This window comes from Terrapene carolina, unplaced genomic scaffold (genome assembly GCF_002925995.2).
Source record: "Terrapene carolina triunguis isolate 2854851 unplaced genomic scaffold, T_m_triunguis-2.0 Scaffold247, whole genome shotgun sequence".
NCBI classification, from domain to species: domain Eukaryota; kingdom Metazoa; phylum Chordata; order Testudines; family Emydidae; genus Terrapene; species Terrapene triunguis.
Window position 1 is genome coordinate 4718369 of NW_020664598.1, and position 24070 is coordinate 4742438.

Sequence of the window (24070 nt, forward strand, 5' to 3'; positions counted from 1 at the left end):
TCTTGAATGAATCCCAGACTCTGTCTTTGCAGAGGTGAATCGGGAGCTGGTAAGACAGAGAACACCAAGAAGGTCATTCAGTATTTGGCTCATGTTGCTTCCTCGCACAAGAGTAAAAAAGACCAGGTAAGTGCCTGTGTTCACTACAAGGATGCTGGACTGTCATGCTGAGCACCTACAAGCTATGGTACACTAGGAGATACCTCGGTTAATACTGGCTGAATAAAACACTAGGTACCAACTTGGGCATAGGGGAGTCAGGAGACAATGAACTATGGAGCCATGACAATTTTGTGTAGCTTGAAACACCCCACAAGTCAGGGGCCATTATTCTCTCCCATAATTCCATTGACTTCAGTGGAGATACAGCAGTTTTTCAGAGTGTCTTGGTTTCATAGGTGGGTGTGTTTAGGGGCACAGTTTACAAACCATCACATATTAGTCTTCTGACTCGTTCATATAATTTGTGACCAATCCAAGCTGTGACGGGTTGGATCACAGAAACCCCCTTGGGAGCTGCCACCCGATGTGCCAAGACCACCCCTGCTTCTGTTTTCCCTGCCAGCTCAGGACTCCAGCACCCCGTCTTGCTGAATTAGACACTCCAGTCCACTTCAACACAGACCCAGGGTCTGAATTACTTGTCCCCAAGCTGCAAGTTTACCCAAAAACAGCTCACAGGAGTGTGCTTGTCTTTAGCACTCAGATGCCCAACTCCCAATGGGGTCTAAACCCAGATAAATCCGTTTTACCCTGCATAAAGCTTATGCAGGGTAAACTCATAAATTGTTCGCCCTCTATAACACTGATAGAGAGAGATGCACAGCTGTTTGCTCCCCCAGGTATTAATACATACTCTGAGTAAATTACTAAATAAAAAGTGATTTTATTAAATACAGACAGTAGGATTTAAGTGGTTCAAAGTAGTAACAGACAGAACAAAGTAAGTCACAAGCAAAATAAAATAAAATGCGCAAATCTATGCCTAATCAAACTAAATACAGATAATCTCACCCTCAGAGATGCTTCAGTAAGTTTTTCTCAGACTGGACACCTTCCAGGCCTGGGCACAATTCTTTCCCCTGGTACAGCTTTTGTTCCAGCTTAGGTGTTATCTAGGGGATTCTCCATGATGGCTCCTCTCCTTCCCTCTTCTCTTCCACCCCTTTATATATCTTTTGCATAAGGCGGGAACCCTTTGTCTCTCTGGGTTTCCACCCCCCCCTCACTGGAAAAGCACCAGGTTAAAGATGGATTCCAGTTCAGGTGACATGATCACATGTCACTGCAAGACTTCATTACTCACTTGCCAGCACACACATATACAGGGAGACTCACAGGTAAACAGCCATCTGCAGACAATGGGAGTCATCAAGATTCCAAACCATCATTAATGGCCCACACTTTACATAATTACAATAGGCCCTCAGAGTTACATTTTATATTTCTAGTTTTAGATACAAGAGTGGTACATTTATACAAATTAGATGATCATACTCAGTAGATTATGCACTTTGTAATGATACCTTACAAGAGACCTTTTGCATGAAGCATATCCCAGTTACATTATATCACTTATTACCATATTTTCTCTAAATCTATCCCAGTTACATTATATTGACTTATTATTATATTTTTATAAAACCATGTAGACTGCACAACGTCACACAAGCAACTTAAGTGACCCTGGGGATGTGGTCTCCTTTATTCTACTCCCCTGTATCTTGGGGCTGGTTGTGAAGTCTGTTCTATAAGCACAGTCTCCAATTTGGAGAGGTTCATAGATATGAGCTGAAGACTTGACTGAAACTATAACAGAACTTTTAAATGGGTGAAAAGTATCTAAATACATTAGAACAAGGGTCTTTGCAGTTGTCTTACTAATATTTTTTTCCCCTCCCTCTCCCCTTGATGGATTATGACCGAACTCATCAGTTGTATCCTCTTAGGTGAGCTGCACGTTTACTGCACGTTCTGCACCAGGAATGCATTTTGTCCCTTTGTGTGATTTGAGCACCTTTTCACTTCACACCAGTGTCACTTTCTGCAGCTAGAACAAGTCCCATAGACAACTCACAGTTCTGTTTTTGTCGTGCACAATAACCTTTTGTGAGATGCTGTCAATTAGAGATTGCAGATATGTCAAGTTCACTCATCTAGTCTGCACTCAAGGTCTCTCTTGTAGAACTTCCCAAGTACGCTCTTGAGAAACTGTTCCTGTATAGTGAACTAACCAAGGGGAGTTGAACTGAACCTGGCTTTCCTAGAACTGCATATAGAGCCTCCAGTGTGCATGGTGTTCCTAACCAGATGGAGTTGACTGGCTGTCTAGCCTTCTACCACAGCAAGTTAGCTGTGAGTGCAGTTGCTGGGAAAGGTCAGGAAGCTGCTGCCCTGAGTGTACTGGATGTTCCAACACAATGAGCTTGTTAGCCAGAGTTGCACACATGGGAAATGCAGTTAACTTCTGAGCTTTATAACGAAACCCAGATGCCAAGCACATCTTCAATATCTCTATGTAAAAACCTCCTCTTAGTAACTTAATAGCCATGCTCTGTGTGTGTGTATAGGGTATATGAAAAGGATACGCTCTGCATGCAGATGTGTGTGTATGTATGTGTAAGGACACCTTTCTAATGAGTGGTTTCTGGAATCAAAACAAAAACCTAGCCTTCCATGTGCCAGACACTGAGCTCTACAAAACCTTTTGCCATGGGCTGTCAGTAGCCGTATTTAGAAACAATTTTGTTTTTATATTTTTTTCTTGGCATATGTGTGTTTGGGGGGGGGGGGGGGAGGATCATGGGATTGGGAGTTAAGCATTCTTCTGCTGCTTATTCTCAAGTGAAACTTCAGTCATCTAAGCCGACCAAGGATCTGGTTACGGTATAAACCAGCCTTTAGCTGGGCTTAACACATGACTTCTGAGTTCAAGCTCCATTTGGAAGGTTCTCTTAAGGAATCCTGCAGCTCACTTTGTAACTATGGTGGCTCCATGTTGGTTACCAGCCTTACCAATGAGGATTAGAACTATTCAGGATCCTTAATGTTAGATGGTAATGAGCAGTCTCTGCAGCCCTGCTGACCTTCACACTCCCTAGGCCTGACTCCGGATTCCAACTCAGGTTGTCTACAGATTAGTATAGTAACTTTGAGACATCTGTTCACCTATCACAGGGCTGGGCAAATTTTTTGGCCTGAGGGCCACATCTGGGTATGGAAATTATATGGGAGGCCATGAATGCTCATGAAATTGGGGTTGGGGTGCAGGAGGGGGTGAGGGCTTTGGCTGGGGGGGGACGGGCTCTGGGGGGGGGCAGAAATGCAGAGTTCAGGGTGTGGGAGGAGGCTCCAGGCTGATGCAGGGGGTTGGGGTGAGGCTCTGGCTGGGGGTGTAGGCTTTGGGGTGGGGCTGGGGATGAGGGGCTTGGAGGGTGGGAGGGGGATTAGGGCTGGGGCAGGGGGTTGGGGCGCAGGATGGGCTCAGGGATGCAGGCTCCAGGCAGTGCTTACCTGAAGCGATGGCATGTGCCTCCTCCGGCTCCTGTGCGGCCAGGTGCCTCTGTGCGCTGCCCCGGCTGCTGGGGCCACCCCATCTTCTGTGGCTGCCCCTGCAGGTCCCAGTGGCTACAGTTCCCAGCCAATGGGAGCTGCAGGGGCGGCGCTTGGACTGGGGGAAGTGCACGGAGCCCCCTGGCTGCCCCTAAACGTAAGAGCCGGGGGGGGGGGGGGGGGCGGACGTGCTGCTGCTTCCGGGAGCTGCGCAGTGCAGCGGCACGCGTGTGCCGAGTGGCCCCTTGCCCTGCTTCCCGGCTGGTGCGCCGGAGCGGGGCAAGCCCCAGACTCCACTCCCCAGTGGGAGCTCGAGGGCTGGATTAAATTGACTGGTGGGCCGGATGTGGCCCACGGGCCGTAGTTTGCCCACCCCGACCTATCACTACCCAAGGGAACAAGTCTGCAAACTCTGCTTGTGCTAACCCCCAAGGCCACTAGATTAGGCCCCGCTGCTGGCACCATTAGATTGAGGATGGAGCATGACTCTTGGTCTCCTGCATTGGCAGTGCAGTACAGTAATGGTGTTACATTTGGTAGCCTAGAGCCTTTTGCATTTCTGATATCTTTTGGTCAAGAGATTAAATTTACAACTCAAGTCTCTGCTTTCCTACTTTTTCAAACAAAAACAGGTTTTCTAAAGCCCTTCTCTCCGCTGCAGTGGGGGGTGGGGAGGGGGACACCCCTTCCACTGATTTTTGTTGACTTGCAAGGATTCTGAAGCAATGATTAATGTTTTAGGTGATTTTTTTCCCCAAAAAATAATTCACTGCATTTATGGTGGTAAGTACTACTAGGCAAGGTGAGGCTGCATTTAGGGCATACAGCATTCCATTAAAATCTGTTTTCACTTAATCAAATTGTGTATTGGGGAATGGGGCAGGTGAGTTGTGGTTGAAGCTTTCCATGTTTGCTGTCTACCTCACTTCACCTGTCTCGAATCATAGGAGAGTAGAGTACTATTTTCAAAACTAAAATTATAACTTTTTGCAATCAGAAATGCAAATGCCATGTTGCAACTCTGGCAGTTTCTATTGTGAGTGATGTGGTGCCTGGTGCTGTTTTCTTAAAGTTCCAGCTGCTGGAATTATGTTTCTTGAAAATCTCTCTTATTTTTAAAGGAAGTTTGTAGCTCTCATGGCTGTAGAGAAAAGCTTGCAATCGTGAACCATAAAGGCTCAAAAACCAGAAAGAAAGTAAAAAGAAACCAAAACTTATTTTTTAAATTGAATGATTTTAAGTTAATCTCCTGATCTTTGGGGGCTTGCCTCATGATTTTTATTTTTAAACATGGAACTGGCAAGGTTGCTATTTTTGGCATATGGCTCCTCCTTTGGAAAGAATCTTTTAGACGTTGGGAGTATATGAGGAGGAATTCTGAGTTTTCAGTGGGCATCAAAGACGTTGGTAACTTAAACTAATATGAAATCATGGAGAGAGGGGGTGCTAAGGGCCCAGCTGCACATTCCCACTGTGGGCTAGCAGACCTAGAAGCTGGTACTGCAACAGTTTGCATGGGAGGGAGGGGGATGTTGTATCCATCTCAAATGCATACAGAATCTTTTTTAAAATTGTTTAAAAATCGGCTCAGGACCTGCAACTACAGGTACAGAAAGGTTGGCAATTTACAGGATCTCAGCAGTCTTAATTACAGGATCTCAGCAGTTCCTGCTGAATTCTGCGAATTGTAAGGTTTTGTAGCTTAAAAAAAGTTTTTCCTGTTGGAAAGATAGTCCTCAGCATGCTGCTGCTTCTACCTTGCTAATGAGCCATGCAAAAACAGTCTTCAGTCAAACGATGGCTGCAGAGGTGTGAATGCTGCTTCCTCCTATGAGGTATGACCTGAAACCCTACATGGGCTACTTAAATACCAACATCAAAAGCACACTTTTTTTTTTCCTGCTTAAAACTAACACTAAGGCAATGTTCAAGTTACATGTTTATACATCAGTGAGGAAAGGAGCTAATGCTTTCGTGGTAACATTAACCTTTTAATCAGATGCAGCATTATAGTAGCATACTGAGAATTTGCTTCTGCAAAGGATTTGGTATTCCTGCTGCATTGCAACACTCTACCAAGCTGGTTCCCATGATTGGTCTCTGATTTGATTAACTTTAGCCTTTCCCTCTTCTCACCCCACGCCCCCCCAGCCCCCACTTACCATTGTGATCTGCTTACAGGCAGCTGACATGCTACATGCCTACTACTACTGTGGGTCTCCTAGATCCCACTATCCTAGCCCTCCCCTTCTCCTTGCTTCTGACTCCACCAACTTCTATGTGTCACTAATTGCACCCTTCATTCCTGAGGTTAAAAAACATGAAGGAATTAACTTGCCCACAATGCACACGTTGCTGTGAGACTCAACTGTCACTTTCCAGTTTTTGTGTAGCTAAATTTGGCCTTGCTGGTTTGATTTTTTTTTTAGCTGAATAATTAAATCTATTTAATGCCAAAGTCTAACTGCTGTTTTCTTCTAAATAGTCTTTTGATCTTTTCCCTTGGTCCTGCAGTGAAGTTGTAATGTTGAATTTGTGACATCACTCATTTCCATAGTAACAGATTGCAGTCATAAACAGGATTAGGACTTCACTGCAGGATCACTCAGACAGGATGGAAACTGTTGGAGAGTAGGCGTGGGTGTTGCAGCTCACACGTGTGTCAGAATAACAGGAGAATTGCAAAATTACTGACAGACTTTTTATAGCAAGTTTTGAGGTTTTCTTCTTAGCACAGCCAAGTGTGACCTTATGGGATGGATGGCTGCTGTCCCAGCCTATTCCTTCCTGTAACTAAACATCTTATATGCACTTGTGACAAAGTGCATAAAAACTTAATTGTGGCTGTCTCTTCTGTGTGTAACTCTGCAGACTAATAGAAATGGTTGACTCTGTACTTTAGGCTTGTGAAGGAGAGTTGTGACCTGAACGCAGCACTAAGGAGTAGAAATGCCAGGGTTCTAATTCCAGGTTTTAACCTTGGGCAAGTCACTTCATATCTCTGCCTCATTTACCATCACTAATGGGGCTAATATTTATTTTATCCACACCTAGAGGCAACATGAGGATTGACTAATGTTTATAAATGCACTTTGAGAATGAAAGGAGCCGTAAAAGTATTTTGTCATGTAAGCACACCCTCTGCAATCTGACTTCTGGGATCAGCATTCATGGGCAAAAACGTTGGGCTCTATTCCCATGCATCAGGAAGTCCTGAAGGCTTACTCTCCACTACTAAAAAGAGAAACCTTAACCCAGTTGTCAATTTCAGTATGTGGGATGGCATGTTTTTTGCATATGGCTAATTTTGAAATACATGGGACTCCCTACTTCCAGCGCAGAGAAGGGACAGTCAGTTCAAGTAACCACTTACAGACTTCTGGAAAACATGTATATGCTCCAGAGATTGAGCACTTAGTAGGGACAGCAATTCTGGCTGGTCTCTCCGCCCCAGAACTGTTACCTATGGGGAGAAGGAGCGTGTGGAAGTGGAAGACAGCGGATAAAGCAGTTTGACTCAAATACCAGTAGTTGCCTTTTGTTGCATCCCTGCAGAGGAGGCTTTTGATGGTCTGTGTAGAGATGAGCCCCAGTGCAAGCAAAGATTATTGTCCCCAAACCTCACAAACTGACTTGTATTCTGATCATCTATTACTGGTGAGGTCATCCTGTGCAGAATCCAGGGCTCCCTCCCATCTGAAAGCCAGGTTTGTTTTATTTTTCCGCCTGGGAGGCAGGATGCTGCTGGGTTGTAGATGTGATCTGGGGGAAGAACATTCCTTTCTCATTGCCCCCAGAAAGCCTGTGGGATGTGCCTTAGGCAAGAAGCTTACAGGACTGCCTACTGGTAACTGAAATCCCACACCAGAAGAGGGGAGTATTGCACTGATGCTGACTGGTTGGGGAGGAGAAAATATTTCTTCATACTGAAATGAACTCAGTCTTGCCAAAAGAAGAATCAGTGGTACCCTAAAATGTTTAATATCGCCAAAGATCTAATGTGGCTTCTCTACATAGATGCTAAGCTGATGTGAGATGAAACCTGGATCCTCTAGGTTAAGGTGTTAAAAGCTGCTGTCTTCATCCACTTTTGGTTTTCTGTCTAGGGAGAGCTTGAGAGGCAGTTGCTTCAGGCTAACCCTATCCTGGAGGCTTTTGGAAATGCCAAGACAGTGAAGAATGACAACTCCTCGAGATTTGTGAGTATTGTTGTCCTGCATGAGTTCTGGTGTCTCCAGTGTTCGAGGGAGAAGCCACTAGTTGAATGAGTTGTGGGAGTCTTGCTTTACTTTTGTGCCTGATATGCAGTCCTGGGATGTTCTTTTCTGTAACTTGCTTCTCTTGAGTGAAACTGGGACACAGTTTTCACTTGTCAGTGAATTATCCACAAAGTACTGATGGGATTGAGTACCTGGAATGCAAGATGTTGAACCTTTGCCAGGACTCCCTGTGCCATTGTTTGTCTATCAAATTCATTTTTCTCCCAAGGAGAGATTAGTGACCCATATTGCATTAATTCTGGAGGGCAGTAGAAAGCTTCTAAGGGATGGGGAAGCTACACTTGAAACCAAATTGAAGTGTAAATGGTTGAAGAGGGGCTGAGCTGTCATGGTGGTCAATCTAGAATGCTATCTCTACTTATGGCACCTAGAACTGAGGTGGAGGGGATCCACTTCAGAGTGAAACTTAACATGTTTCCTGATGCCTAGGCAATCTGAAACCATGTAATTTGATGGCCCCTTTTCTCTCATAGGAGTAATTTATGGTGTCAAGGATGTTAAATTGTTCCATAATCAGTGAGTGTTGTGAGCTGGCTGGGCTTGTGGTCTGTTTAAAACTTGTCTTGGCTGGTAATTGTTATTTGGGTCCTCTACCATTTTGCTCTAGCTGTGATAGCGTAAGATAACAGTAATATTTCTGCTAATCTCTTTCTCAGGGCAAGTTCATCAGAATCAACTTTGATGTCAATGGCTACATTGTGGGAGCCAATATTGAGACTTGTATCCTTTGCACGGAGCCACTTAATAGAAATAATTTACAGGGTGTGGGGAATGGAAACATGCATATCTATCTATCTACCTATATACAGCCAAATAGCGTCTGCCACCTCAACAGCAATGAAGTCAGAGGGATCCCTAGACTTCTGTCAACACCTGTCATCTTAGGCTAGAGAGATCCCTGTTAAGATCGCTAGTTTCGTCTGCAAGTGAAAAAAGGAATCTCTTATTTAAATGGTACAGCATTTCAGAACCTATGTTGGGGTTATAGCAAGAATCCCTTCTGGATGAAATAATTCTAATGTTATGGGATAGAAGTGGCATTTTAAGCTGTGACATGCTGAGTAGACTTTGGATTCCATGACCCTTTCATGTTTTACCCAGGGGAAATGAGGAATGTGGCAAATGTCTTTCCTCCCTTTTATTCACAACTCAGTCTTGCATCCTGGTCCTACCCTTGGAATGAGGATTAACTCAGGAGTCCAGAAGTGCATCTTAAACTTAATCAGCCACTGAGGTTGTTGAAGGGTGGGTTGCTGTCGGCCTATGGCACTACCCAAAGCTTTGAAAGGGCAATGCAGAGCACTAAGCTGCCTGTCACGCCAACCAACTCGAAGGGCACTGACACCAAATAGAACCTCTTTCCTCAGATGAGTGGAATGGGAAGTTACTTGTTAGTCTCTCTGCTGTTCCTTTACTCTGTAAAGATCTCTTGGAGAAATCACGTGCAATCCGTCAAGCCAAAGACGAGCGAACCTTCCATATCTTCTACTACCTGTTGTCTGGGGCAGGGGAGCACCTGAAGAGTGAGTACCTTGTGCTGTAACTAGGGTCCCTTTCCCCTAACTGCCAAACGGTTCCAAACACTTGCAGTCTAGGCCCTATTATTTCCCCTCTTCCAAAGCCTGGAACTGCCTCCCACTGTTTGCTGACCAGGACCTCTCCTTTCAACCATCTCCTTAACTTTTTTCCCTTCCTGCATTGGTACCCCTGCCAATGATGTCTCCACACCCTTCCTTACGTGAACTATTGTCCCGTCCCATGTTTAGTCTTGTCTAATACAGTGCAAGTTCTTCAGGGCAGGAACGATCTTATTGTAAACTTGGCAATTAACAAAATACAGAATAACATTTGGCACCTATGCAGCACTAGGTGTGCCTGTGCTCTGTTAGGGTAACACTTCAAGATCTCAATCTAACCTTCCTGTTAAGTAAGCAGTTTAAACTCTCGCCGCCACTGTGGGAGAGAGCAGACAGACTGGAGAGGTGGGGGGCAGGGAGAAAACTCACTTCATAACCATCTGCACAGCATTAATGGCAGAACATACTGTTCCTAGAGCTGCGTGGTGACCTCCATAACTGATTTGAAACAAACAGGATACCTGAAACTGGACGCAGTTGCAGGGCAGTCTCTGCTTCTAATGGAAGTAGGATCCAAGAATCACTGGGGCTGCTTTGGCAGTGTGCCAGGGGGATGGGATGGAGGAAAGAAAAAATAGTCTGGGCAGAAGAGCATTCTGATTTGTAACTACAGAAATGCTGCTACAAGAAAAACATAAGACAACTGATCTAAACATAAACCCTGGTTCACCCAGCAAGACTGTTTTTTACTTGCTGGGGACAGGAAAAGAACTAAGGGACACATCTTCAAAGGTAATCAGGCACCTAACCTGCTTAGGTGCTTTTGAAAATCTCACTAGGCGCCTATATGCATCTTTAGGCTCCTGAATACCTCTGAAAACCTGAACCCTGAGTCTTTAGTGCAGAGGTCCCCAAAGTATGGGGTCTGCCCCCCCGGGGGGGAGGGGGCGGTGCAGTGGGGCCCAGGCCAGCCCTGCCCCCCACAGGGGTGGGGAGGGAATGCCAGCCAGCCCCTCCCTGCCCCCACTCTGCTCCGGTCCTGCCTCCAGTCGCATCCCCGGCTCCCAGCCCTGCACCTGGACCCATCCCCAACCCCGGCACAGCTCTGCTCCCAGCCCCGCGCTGGCCCCGGCCATTGGCCGTGGCTACATTCCTGGGCCGAGGCTGGGGGCAAGGCCCCCAGCTGCCGGCCCCCACCACAGCCAGGCTGCGGCTCCGCTTCCAGCCCAGCCTTGACCCCTGGCCACAGCTCCCTTCCCGGCCCAAGACTCACCCCCAGCTGTGGCTCCAGCCTCAGCCCCCTTAGCCCTGTCTGTGGCCCTGTCCCCCCGAGCTGCAGCCCAGTGGCAGGAGGGGCATGCACAGAGGTAAGGGGGGCATGACCTGCCAAAGTTTGGGGACTGCTGCTTTAGTAAAAGAGGCCAGAAAAACAAAAGCTGTCTTGTCTTTGTCTCTGCTGGGTATTCTTGACTTCTGTGCTGATGGTTTGGCGGGGTCGGGGGGAGATGGTTGGAAGTGTTTTTTAAAAAAGCTGGAACTGGCAAATGAAATCGTTAAAATCAAGACTTCAGGTGGTTATAACTGACTTTCTTAGAAGCTTGTACAAAGGAGGTAATTCATTTTGGTAGACCTGGGAACGCATACATTTGCAACTGCCTAAAAGAATGCTAGCTTGTTACCTATAATGAAGGCTACAATAATTCCTTGTCCTTTCCTCCCCCTTAAGCTGATCTGCTGTTGGAGCCTTACAACAAGTACAGATTCCTTTCAAATGGGCATGTTACGATCCCGGGTCAGCAAGACAAGGATATGTTTCAGGAGACCCTGGAGGCAATGAAAATCATGAGCATCCCAGATGATGAGCAGATAGGTATGGATCCTATGAAGGGCTTGGAAATGCATGGGAAAGGATTAAAAAGAATGGAACAGTCTGAACATATTCAAAACACATGAGGGGAAGGCAGCCTCTAGTATACCAGTTACACAAGTCAATTAGTGGTATCTGAGAAGCAAGCTGGCTGGTGGTGGTATGGGAGTGGCCCATCTCAAAATTCACCAGCATAGCTTCAGCTAATGCAGAATGCAGCAGGTCACTGTACACAAACTGCCATGTCCCAGGCTTGTTCCCAATCTGTTGGAGTGCTATACATAGTGCTTACCTGTAAAGTCCTCATTCGGTTCTCACGTGGGTGCCTTTCATGGTGTTATCTCTAGAATTTCCTCTACTCTGCAGTCTGCCAGGGGCAAGACTTGGCCTTCTATGGTATGTACAACAAGACACTTGTTCACTCTAGATTTCTCAACTTGGGCCCATAGCCATAGGGGTATCTACTCCACCAATGATTGGAGTTGCTTAGGGTACGTCTACACTTACCTCCGGGTCCGATGGCAGGCAATCGATGTTCTGGGATCAATTTATCGCGTCTTGTCTAGACGCGATAAATCGATCCCGGAAGTGCTCGCCATCGACACCGGTACTCCAGCTCAGCAAGAGGAGTACGTGGCATCGACGGGGGAGCCTTCCTGCCGCGTCTGGACCCGCGGTAAGTTCGGACTAAGGTACTTCGAATTCAGCTACGTTATTAACGTAGCTGAATTTGCGTACCTTAGTCCGAAGTGGGGGGGTAGTGTGGACCAGGCCTTAGTTGTGAACAGTGGCACAAAGCAATGTACCTCTCTGCAGCTTACTGCGCAGCTTGCTAACCAGAAAGTAATATTGTCCAACATCTAGATACATAGTGATAGGCCTTTCTAAGGTACCGTTTCCTTCATCTACTTTCTAAGACTGGCCAAAACTCAGTTATTTTTGTCTTCTCTCTAGAGTGTCAAACATCTCAATTTAGTATCCTTTGTTCATCTTCGACTAAGTCCTCCTCTAGTTCCTGAATCAGTCAAGGAGGCTGGAACCAATGTGTGGGTGAAAAGACATCTCTGCATTGAGGTCTAGTTAGGGATTTGGCAACCTAATGTGTGGCCAAAGAGACCTGATGTCCGCTTTTTAAATTATGCTGAAGGGCATATCTTTACTGGCAAATGGAAGTGGTTCCAGTAGCTCATTTGCAGAGATGCATGGAATGCCATTTCCTCTCTGTTCCGGGTGTGAAATGTTAAATGTTCTTTTAGGCTTATGAGAAACATACATATGGCAGCTGGTTGAACAGTACATTTATTTGGTTTGAATCCAAAGTCTAAACACTCTAACCATCTTTTTAGATGAGACAATATAAAAATAAGCTTTCTGTTTGAAAGCCAGGTCTCCAGATCCAGTCATTGGGCTGTCAGATTTCATGTCATGTCAATGCGTGCATGTGTGCTTCTTTCCTGCCGGTCCTGAAATATCTGTGGAGGCTTTGTTCACTGTGGACATGTGGGCCAGAGATCCTGTAAACTATCTAGTGCTATAGTAGGTAGAGGGGGAGACCACTTGAAGAGGAAGTAGAGTGACCAGTTAGTGGTATAAATAGTTAGCTACTAACAGACTTGCTGTTCAGTGAGACTTGAGATGAAGATGGCATCAGATCAACACTTTTTTCAATATTCAGTATTGAAAATTCTCCCTCTCCGTTCTAGCATCTGATGCTGATTCTTGAAAGGGCTAAGCGGGGTGCTTCAGTATGTTGTTTGCAGTGGTACAGGTGCTTCAGTGGATATCCTGATACCTGCAGTCTGCCACGCTACATATGTTCCAACAAATGGAGACTTTATAACACTTGTGCCAGGGAGGTGAAAGTGTGCTGGATGAAAAGAACAAAGATCTGCCCAACCTTAACTGGCTCACACCCTAATACTGGCGTGGCTTTGCCCTTTCAATGATTACTGTTACACAATGGAAACTTTCATCCTCTTAATCTGATGCCTGAGGTGAACAGGAAAAAAGTCAGTGCATGCTGCTCATACCTTCCTTACATGTATTGCTAATATGCAATTTTAATTTTCTAAATCTGACCTTCCTTTGCTCTATAAAAGGTCTGCTGAGAGTGATCTCGGGTGTTCTTCAGCTTGGCAACATAGTCTTCAAGAAAGAGCGCAACACAGACCAAGCCTCTATGCCAGACAATACAGGTAACCAATCCCACAAAAACAACCAATACTTCTTCCTACGAGAGCATGGGATAAGGGATCATATTTAATAAAGTTCTTTAACAAAACATAAATGTACAAATCATTTTATTCAGTGCTGAACTGCAGCCACCTTTGGGCAGGAATGTGGCAGTGTTCTTGTGGTGTTAGACAGGAAGTGAACATGGTAACTAGTTGAAACTGTTATACTATTGCCATGTGACCTGAGTGTGTTCAGCTGTGGTCAGATGTATGAGAACACCTATAAAACCTATTCTCAGCCTAAATCATGCGCCTTGCTCAAAGGATTTAAGAAATATCCCTTCAGTAGTCTGTTTCAGTTAAAATACTGCTTGATAAGGCTTGAGTGGGCAGATCGGTGATGGATAAATGATACATTTACCTTAGCTAAGTGTTCTCTCTAAATAGGTGTAATTAGCACCCTGTTGGTGCATGCTTGGGAGACTTCTCTCCATTGCCCCATTTAAAAAGGGTACAAGTGGGTGCATTTTCTAGTGGTGTCCCACAGGCATCTGTTCTTGACTCCACAGTACTTAAAACTTTTGTCAATGACTTAGAAGAAAACACACAGTCATCACTGATAGTTTGCATGTGACCCCAAAATTAAGGGAGTGGTAAATAATGCAGACATTTCACTGATAGAGCAATCTGGATTGGTAAACCAAAGAATGCAGGCCGTACTTACAGGTGGGGGGGCTCTATCCTGGGAAACAGTGACTTTGAACAAGATTTGGGGTGCGTGGTAAATAATCAGCTGAACATGAGTTCCCAGTGTGATGCTATGGCCAAAAGGGCTGATGTGATCCTAGGATGCATAAATGGGAATCTAGAGTAGGAGTAGGGAGGTTATTTTACCTCTGTATTTGCAACCACTACTGGAATACTGTACAATTCTAGGAGGATGTTGATAAATTGGAGAGGGTTCAGAGAAGAGCCAGGAGAATAATTTAAAGGATTAGAAAACATGCATTAGAGCAATAGATTCAAGGAGCTCCGTCTATTTAGCTTAACAAAGATAAGGTTAACAAGTGACTTGATTACTGTCTGTAAGTAACTACCTGGTGAACAAATATTTAATAATGGGTTCTTCAAACTAGCAAGAATGGTACAATATAATCCAATGGCTGAAGGTTGAAGCTAGACAAATTCAGACTTGAAATAAGGCATAATTTAATAGAGTAATTAACCATTTGAACAATTTAGCAAGGGTTATGGTGATTCTCCATCACTGACCACTTTTAAATCAAGATGGGATGTGGTGTGTTTTTTGTTTTTTTAAAAGAAAATTTTAAGAATTATTTTGGGAAGTTCTGTGGCCGGTGTTACTCGGGACATTGGACTACATGATCATAATTCTGGACTTGGAATCGATGAATTGTAGTAAGAGGCCAGTAGATAGGAGGCTGCTGAGGACCATAAAAATGGCTTTTGGATTATACCTTCAACCATTATGTCACGATTTAGCAAATCCACTTCAAATGGTTTCCCTCCAGAGAGGAGAGGGGACAGTCTCATATCAGATGTGAAACGTTCTTACACTGATTACAGTTATCTGAAGAGGCCATTCAGCCAGTGCAGATAGACTGATTAGCTGGGATTCCTTTTATATATTTCAGCTACTTGGATGCATCCTCAAAATGGGTGCAGGTAGGGTTACCATACGTCTGGTTTTTCCCAGACATGTCCGGCTTTTTGGTAATCAAACCTCCGTCCGGGGGGAATTTCCAAAAAGCCGAACATGTCCGGGAAAAATACTCCCAGCTTCCGGCATCCCTGGCTTACCTTAGAGCGGGCTCCGGTGGCTGCTGTGCTCCCTGACTCCTCAGCTCTGTAAGAGCCGAGCTGCCCAAGCGCTACCGGCTTCGGGCAGCTGCCATGCCTCCGGATCCTGCGCCCCCGGAGCCCGGGAGGGGAAGTCCCTGGCCGGGGGCGCAGCGGGTCTGGGGGCTGCCCGGCAAACAGTGAAGCCGGTAGCGCTCGGGCAGCCCTTTTCGCGTGGCTGGGAGGGAGGAGGAGGGGGAATGCGGGGCGCTCGGGAGGGGGCGGAGTTGGGGCGGGGACTTTGGGGAAGGGGCGGGGCCAGGGCCCTGTGGAGTTCCTCTTTTTTTAAAACCTTAAATATGGTAACCCTAGTGCAGTTAGTTAATTTGATGGTGCTACTAGGCCAGTGGTCCTGTAGTATCACCTAAAATTTACTCTTGTGTTTCCTGAAGCAATTTAACACACTCCAGTGTTTTTAGATCTCTTCTTTGATTGTCTCATTAACCTGTTCAGTTAAGAGCTATTCATTGCTGGTATTTGACTCTCTAAGAGATAGATTGCCAGGAATATCTTTCTCCTTTTGTCATTTCCCTGTGAAGCAAAAGGAGCATTAATCTTAAGGTGAACATCTCTTTGCTTCCTCTTCTCCTTTCTAGCTGCTCAGAAAGTATCCCACCTTTTGGGTATCAATGTGACCGACTTCACCAGGGGAATCCTAACCCCTCGTATCAAGGTGGGACGAGACTACGTCCAGAAAGCTCAGACTAAAGAGCAGGTATGTGTTCTGCAGAAGTAAGTGAGCCCTTGTAGTAACATAGCACTAAGATTAACATATGCACTAAAGACTTCCATAGCCTCAGATAGCATCTTAATTGACTCAGATAATTGCAATGAGATATGTAAGCAATGGAGTGTGGAAACTGCTTTAGTATTTGCTCCAGTGATCTACAATATATATATAGAAGGTTGTGTGGTGGTGCAGAGTGAGGTAGCTCTTATTTCCCATGTATATTGACTGTGCAACCTGTGATAAGGAAATGTGAAAATGGCAGTTGGCTGTCTCTAGGGAGTGAATTCCCTTCAGGGCTCTCAGCGTCTTATCCAAAGCTGGCACATGCCAGTCAGCCTCTGGGGTAACTCCTTGTGGCCTGCCATGGCACTGTTCACCCTGCCCCAGTTTCCCCCTGGGGAAACTCCCTGGCAGTCGTCTCTCTGCATCACCTGGCAAGGCACCGGTAACCCATGTAGGTGATAGTCCCAAGTGCAACATAAACAAAAAGGGTCTTGTGCCCTCCTGGGCTCAGTTCTTTCCCATTCTCCTGCAGAGCTCTGATTCTCAGGGCTTGCTCCCTCTTCCAGGACCAGTCATAGGAGCAAGCCAGCTTTCCTCCTGCAACTATCCTCAGTCCCCCTCCAGGGTGTCTATCTGAGAGTTATCCTTTTCCAGAGCCTACTAGAGGAGTCAGCTACCCTTCTGCAGCTCCTCTCTCCCAGATGAGTTCTCTCAGGCCTTTATAGATGCACCCAGCTGGGAAGGGGCCAAGGGGTAACAATTAAATGGAGCTATCTGTTCCCTAGCCCAGTAAAGGGCCAGTCAGCTGTAACATGGCATTTCCTACACATTAGGTGCAAAGATAGTGATGCTCATACTCACCCTCAGTGTTGACAAATGCCCTGTGGCATCCCTGAGTGCAGAAATTTAGTTGTAAAATGGAGCAGACCATGCTAGGCCTTTATCTTGGCTATATGTGGCAACTGGCTGCCTCCTGCCAAAGGGCTCTCAGGCCTGCAGTCTGTGTATTTTCACTTCTCAACTTGTCCTGTGATGAACACTTCAGTGTGGTCTCTGGGTGCTATACAAATACCCTCTTTAGAAGTGGGGTGATGGGAAGGAAGGATACCAGTCAGATTCTATAAATCATCCTTGACTGCCCTCCCATTTCAGTATACAACTCTCTTCCTCTGATGCGGGAACTTGACCTTCCAGGAAGTGAGGCATTGAGAAAACAAGCCCCAGACTCCACAAATACCTATGGTTCCCTTATGGAACCCTGAAAAGTCACCATGGTACAGCCATTGACCTTTATGAGAGGACTAGACAGAATTTCCCCTTTGGAGTACCTGGTATTGGCTCCTGCCAGAGGCAAGACGCTGGAATTGGGACTTCTTTGAATCTGATCCAGTATGACAAGTCCTCCATTCATTACTGAGTCCCTCCTTTTCATCTGGAAGAGTCTGCAAAATGACTGACTCATTCACTAAGCCAGTCAAGCCACTGACTCCAACCTGAGTCTCCAATATGCCAGATTCCTGAGCTATTCAGTTTTGGATTACAATATAACTCTTGTTTTTGTTTCCTTCCTACTCAGGCTGACTTTGCCATCGAGGCACTGGCCAAAGCCACTTATGAACGTATGTTCCGTTGGCTGGTGATGCGCATCAACAAGGCCCTGGATAAGACCAAAAGACAGGGGGCATCCTTCATTGGAATCCTTGACATTGCCGGCTTTGAGATTTTTGAAGTAAGGAGGTATTCTATTCCTGCATACAATGCAGCATGTTCCTGCGCCCTTGCTCCCTGGCAGAATATCACTGAGGTCTGGGGAGAAACAGATTAGCCCCTTTTTAAGACTGAACTGGACTTTCTTAGTGGGGAACTGCACTGCCCCACTAACTGGGCAGTTTCTAGGTGTTATTTCAAATTTGTTGCAAATATTTAAATTATCTGTAGTATGTTCTGAGGCTCTCCTTTCTGGAGTGTGTATTGTGGATACTGCAGTAACCATCTGTATGGTTCTGTATCTCTAGATTTCCTCCCATAGATCAGAGTCCAAATGTTCGTTAGCTTTAGGCTGAAGTTTAATGACTTTTGGTGTCTCTCTCTTGCAATGTGGAATTTAAGGGCCACTGTCAACTTGAATGTTTTGAAATTGACTAAAAATGTTTCAGAACACTAAAGGAGGATCTGTTGAAGTTTTTCCAAAAGATATGCTTTAGGAATTTTGGGAAGTTCTATTGTCTGTGTTATACAGGAGGTCAGACTGGATGAATACAATGATGGAACAAGAATAACCAGTGGGACACAGTAATACCAGGATACAAAATATATCGGAAGGTTGTGCTGGTGGGGGAGTGACACTATATGTGAAAGAAAGTATAGAATCAAATGAGTAAAAATCGTAAATGAACCAAACTGTGAATCATAGAATATCAGGGTTGGAAGGGACCTCAAGAGGTCACCTAGTCCAACCCCCTGCTCAAAGCAGAACCAATCCCCTGACAGATTTTTGCCCCAGATCCGTAAATGGCCCCCTCAAAGATTGAACTCACAACCCTGGGTTTAGCAGGCCAATGCTCAAAGCACTGAGCTATCCCTCCTCTGAATCTCTATGGATAGTAATTCCATGCTTGACTAATAAGAATATAGCAATAGGGATCTACTATCAACCACCTGACCAGGATGGTGATAGTGACTGAAATGCTCAGGGAGATGAGAGGCTATAAAAATAAAAAACTCAATAATAATGAGGGATTTCAACTATCCCCATGTTGACTGCGTACATGGCACCTCAGGATGGGATACAGAGATCGTTTCTTGACACCTTAAATAACTGCTTCTTGGAGCAGCTAATGCTGGAACCCATAAGAGGAGATGCAGTTCTTGATTTAGTCCTAAGTAGAGCACAGGATCTGGTCCAAGAGGTGAATATAGCTGAATTGCTTGGTAATAGTGACCATAACATAATAAAATTTAACATCCTGATGTGGGAGGGAACACCAAAGCAGCTCATCATGGTAGCATTTAATTTCAGAAAGGGAACTACACAAAAATGAGGAAGTTAGTTAAACAGAAATTAAAAGGTACGGTGCCAAAAGTGAAATCCCTGCAAGCTGCATGGAAACTTTTTCAAGACACCAAAATAGAGGCTCAATTTAAATGTGTACCCCAAATTAAAAAAACATAGTAAGAGGACCAAAAAAGTGCCATTATGGCTAAACAACAAAGTAAAAAGCAGTTAGAGGCAAAAAAAAATCCTTTAAAAAGTGGAAGTTAAATCCTATTGAGGAAAATAGAAAGGAGCATGAACTCTGGCAAGTGACGTGTAAAAATATAATTAGGAAGGTCAAAAATGAATTCTAAGAACAGCTAGCCAAACACTCAAAAAAATAACAGCAAAAATGTAAGTACACCAGAAGCTGGAAGCCTGCTAAACAACCCGTGGGGGCCACTGGACAATCGAGATGCTAAAGGAGCACTCAAGGAAGATAAGGCCATTTTGGAGAAACTAAATTAATTCTTAGGGAGATTCCCAAACCTGAGATGTTCGTTTTTAGTTGACAGATCTGAGGAACTGTCCCAGATTGATGTCATTAGAGGTTTTGGAACAAATTGGTAAATTAAACAGTAAATACAAGTCACCCGTATGAGATAGTATTCACCCAAGAGTTCTGAAGGAACTCAAATGTGAAATTGAAGAACTGTAGTATATAACCTATCCTTTAAATCAGCTTCTGTACCAGATGACTGGAGGATAGCTAATGAGACATGACTTTTTAAAAAAGGCTCCAGAGGTGCTCTTGACAATTACAGGCGGTAAGCTTATCTTCAGTTCCAGGCAAATTGGTTGAAACTATAGTAAAAAACAGAATTATGAGCCACATAGATGAACCCGATTTGTTGGGAAAGGGTCAACATGTTTTTTGTAAAGGGAATCATGCTTCACCGATCTACTAGAATTCTTTGAGAGGATGAATAAGCATGTGGACAAGGGTGATCCAGTGGATATAATGTACTTAGGTTTTCAGAAAGCCTTTGACGAGGTCCCTGACCAAAGGCTCTTATTCAAAGTAAGCTTTCATGGGATAAGAGGGAAGGTCCTCTCATAGATCAGGAACTGGATAAAAGGTAGGAAACAAAGGGTAGGAATAAATGGTCAGTTTTCAGAATGGAGAGAGGTAAATAATGGTGTCCACCAGGGTTCAACATATTCATAAATGATCTGGAAAAAGGGGTAAACAATGAAGTGGCAAAATTTGCGGATGATACAAAACTCCTCAAGATAGTTAAGTCCAAAGCAGACTGTGAAGAGTTACAAAGGGATCTTACAAAGCTGGGTGACTGGGCAACAAAATGGCAGATGAAATTCAATGTTGATAAATGTAAAGTAATGCATATTGGAAAACGGAAAACAATCCCCACTATACATATAATCTAAAATGATGACGTCTAAATTAGCTATTACCACCCAAGAAAGAGATCTTGGAGTCACTGCGGCTAGTTCTCTGAAAACATCTGCTCAGTGTGCAGCGGCAGTCAAAAAAGCTAACAATGTTGGGAATCATTAGCAAAGGGATAGATAATAAGAGAAAAAAATATATTGCCTCTATATAAATCCATAGTATATCCACATCTTGCATACTGCATGCAGATCTGGTCGCCCCATCTCAGAAAGGATGTATTGGAATTGGGAAGGGTACAGAAAAGGTCAACAAAAATAATTAGGGGTATGGAACAAGTTCCATATGAAGAAAGATTAATAAGACTGGGACTTTTCAGATTGGAAAAGAGATGATGGGGGCGGGGGGGGAATATGATAGAGGTCTATAAAATCATGACTGGTGTGGAGAAAGTAAATAAGGACATGTTGTTTACGCCTCATAATACAAGAACTAGTGGTCATCAAATGAAATTAATAGGCAGCAGGTTTAAAACAAAAGGAAGTATTTCTTCACACAATGCGCAGTCAACCTGTGGAACTCTTTACCAGAGGATGTTGTGAAGGCCAAGACTATAACAGGGTTCAAGAAAGAACTAGATAAGTTCATGGAGGATAGGTCCATCAATGGCTCTTTGCCAGGATGGGCAGGGATGGTGTCCTTAGCCTCTGTTTGCCAGAAGCTGTGAATGGGCGACAGAGGATGGATCGCTTGATGATTCCCTGTTCTACCCATTCCCTCTGAAACACCAGGCCACTGTCAGAAGACAGGATACTGGTTTAGATGGTCTGACCCAGTATGGCCGTTCTTACATCACTTCTGGCCTTGGATTCTATTAAGTGCTTCTAAAAATATTCTTAGAAGCAAGGGAGAGTGGGTCAGATGCAAACATCAGACATTTTGTGGCCTATGTGCATTCCTGCCTGTCAGCCTGTTCAGCAGCATGCAGGTAAGGCATCCCAACTCCAGAACTTCTTCCTTGGACCTACAGAAGTCTCTAGAGGGTGAAAAATACCCTCTCCCGTGTCACCCCATGCTTCCCCAGGTTCCCGTTGCTCCTTGAGCAAAAACTTGGTGGGGAGGGTCAGGAGAGGAGAGAAGGGTCTGGGCTCCCATTGTTCCCCAGATCTATTAAGGGAGCTCCCAACTTTGAGGTTGTGGGAAAAGGGGAGACCTTCCTTGTCCCAGATTGCTGCAGTTTCTCAACTCTTCTGCTGTATTGTAGAGTGTATAAGTGACGCTCTTGTATAACTGAAAGTGATTGATGTAGTGCTACCAGATGTACAGCGTACACAGAACATTTTTTGTCAAACTAATCTGTTATAGAAGTGATCCTAAGTGGTGGTAGAAAAATAGTAAGTAAATCTTCTAACAAAGGTGACCATTCAAGTTGAGTCCCCCTCTAACTTCTCCCCTTTTTCTCCCTATTAGCTGAACTCATTTGAACAGCTGTGTATTAACTACACAAACGAGAAGTTGCAGCAGCTCTTCAATCATACCATGTTCATTCTGGAACAAGAGGAGTACCAACGGGAGGGCATAGAATGGAACTTCATTGATTTTGGCCTGGACCTACAGCCCTGCATCGAGCTCATAGAAAAGCCGGTAAAAAAACAATTTGCACACCCTTTCTGAGCAGCAAGCAGAGGCTGCATTACATGCTTTTTGCCTTCTATGCTATCATGGACAGGCTGGGGACTGGCTTTCCAGTTCCTGCAATCCTTTATCTAAGCAAGTGATTTTACTTAGATGTGAACATGGGCACTTCTTTCCATCTTACTTCCAAATAATATAATGCTGATCAGATGTACCAGTACCCATTCCTAAATTAATGTGCATTGTGAAATCCCCTGCAATGACCTTCTGTATTTTAATGTCCTTTGTCTACGCTTGTAAGGAGAGTGGCCAAGTAGCTTTCCTTTTTCCCTTTAAAAAGCATCCTGTCACCTAAGGCTGGCTCCCTAGACAATCCTAGTTTCGTTTAGGGGTCTTACTAGTGAAAGGAACACTCCAGAATCCAACTGGGGAATCACAGGTGATATTCTGTGATTAGCCATTTCTGTATTGTTGGGAATCTAATTTTAATACAGCTGCTTTTGGTGGTTGGGTATTTTTCTTTCAAAGTGTTTAAATGTTGGCAGTAGCGTAGGGCTGATTTGTGTCTTTATTGAGATGTTCTGGTATATTCCTTGTTTTAGGCGGGGCCCCCTGGTATATTGGCTTTGCTGGATGAAGAGTGCTGGTTCCCAAAAGCGACTGACAAAAGCTTTGTGGAAAAGGTGGTGCAGGAACAAGGCAACCACTCCAAATTCCAGAAGCCAAAACAGCTGAAAGACAAAGCTGACTTCTGCATTATGCACTATGCTGGCAAGGTAAGACTCATGGCTGCTGTGTGGAGTGAATCCAGAACATGCTGCTGGATTCTTCACAAATGTAACTAGATCTAGCTGTTCTTAGAATTCTGATGCTTCACGTGCCAATGAAAGAAGTTTCTATAATTACTCAGGTACCTGACCCAGATGACCCTACCAAATGCATCCACCTTGTGGGCTAGGAGGACTTGCCTACAAAACAGTAGGTGTAAACATTGCAAGACTCAAACTCCAAACTGAGACTAAGATGACCTAACTCAACTTGTTGACTCTTGGTGAACAAATATTCGAGTGATCCTCCACTGCTGTTGAGTGACACTCCCAAGGTGGTGCATACTGGTATTGCAGCCTCACTCCTAGCTCTTAACAACACATACTATAGCAACTGTTCAACTGCATTCTGCAGGTGTGCTCACTAGATAGAGCAGGCAGAGTGGGGAGTAGAGGGTCAGACCCACAAACAATGTCTATTAACCACATCCTTAATGTTGGTTTTTAGACTTGTGCAGGGTCCTCCTAGATCCTGCACTTTTGGAAACCCTCAGTCAATTTCTTGGTGACTAACATGATTCTTTCCTTAGGTGGATTACAAAGCAGATGAGTGGCTGATGAAGAACATGGATCCTCTGAACGATAACATTGCTACTCTTCTCCACCAGTCCTCAGACAAGTTTGTGTCTGAGCTGTGGAAAGATGGTATGTGATTAAAACTCTTTCCTGTTGGCAGTTTTTACTAGAAGAATTGACATTTAACATAATTTGGTATCTGATAAAAATTCTATAACAAGATGTGCTGCTTTTCCCCCTTAGAATGAGAACAGAGATCAGCATGATCTGGAATTAAGCCCTGCGTGGGACTTTTTTTTTTTTTTTTTTTATTCTGACGCGCAATACTCCCTCCCATCCGCTCCTGCAATGTTTCTTGCATTTTTATCCTGCTCCTACCCACAAAAACCTTAGCTCCTGCAAGAGAGACAGATTCCCCCATGCTACTAAAAACCAAACAAAAAAAGTTGGTTAATATATATAATAGAATTCAGAGTTTTTTACCACTAAAAGAGTAAAATATCTTGCTTAAACCATGTAAAAATACTTTAACTCCTTTTATAATGGACATCAAATCTTTCTATCCCTCGCTTAAATTTAAGTATTAAAATGTTTTTTAAAAAAAAGAAACTTGCTTTACATTGCTGAAATTCTATTTGACACACTGACTAGAGATTTAGTATTT

At 44.4% G+C, this 24070-nt stretch overlaps 1 protein-coding gene across 2 annotated transcripts in view; it reads left to right on the forward strand.

Moving 5' to 3' along the window:
• The window catches only part of MYH9 (myosin heavy chain 9), a 70922-nt gene that overhangs the window by 20694 nt on the left and 26158 nt on the right, over window positions 1–24070 (forward strand). For both annotated transcript variants that reach the window (XM_029912810.1, XM_029912811.1), the window contains exons 4-14: window positions 33–126; window positions 7659–7751; window positions 8489–8552; window positions 9257–9355; window positions 11136–11279; window positions 13376–13471; window positions 15907–16025; window positions 17620–17772; window positions 21899–22072; window positions 22666–22839; window positions 23421–23535. In XM_029912810.1, the coding sequence (XP_029768670.1) occupies window positions 33–126; window positions 7659–7751; window positions 8489–8552; window positions 9257–9355; window positions 11136–11279; window positions 13376–13471; window positions 15907–16025; window positions 17620–17772; window positions 21899–22072; window positions 22666–22839; window positions 23421–23535 (1325 nt within the window). The remainder of the gene's footprint in view (window positions 1–32; window positions 127–7658; window positions 7752–8488; window positions 8553–9256; window positions 9356–11135; window positions 11280–13375; window positions 13472–15906; window positions 16026–17619; window positions 17773–21898; window positions 22073–22665; window positions 22840–23420; window positions 23536–24070) is intronic.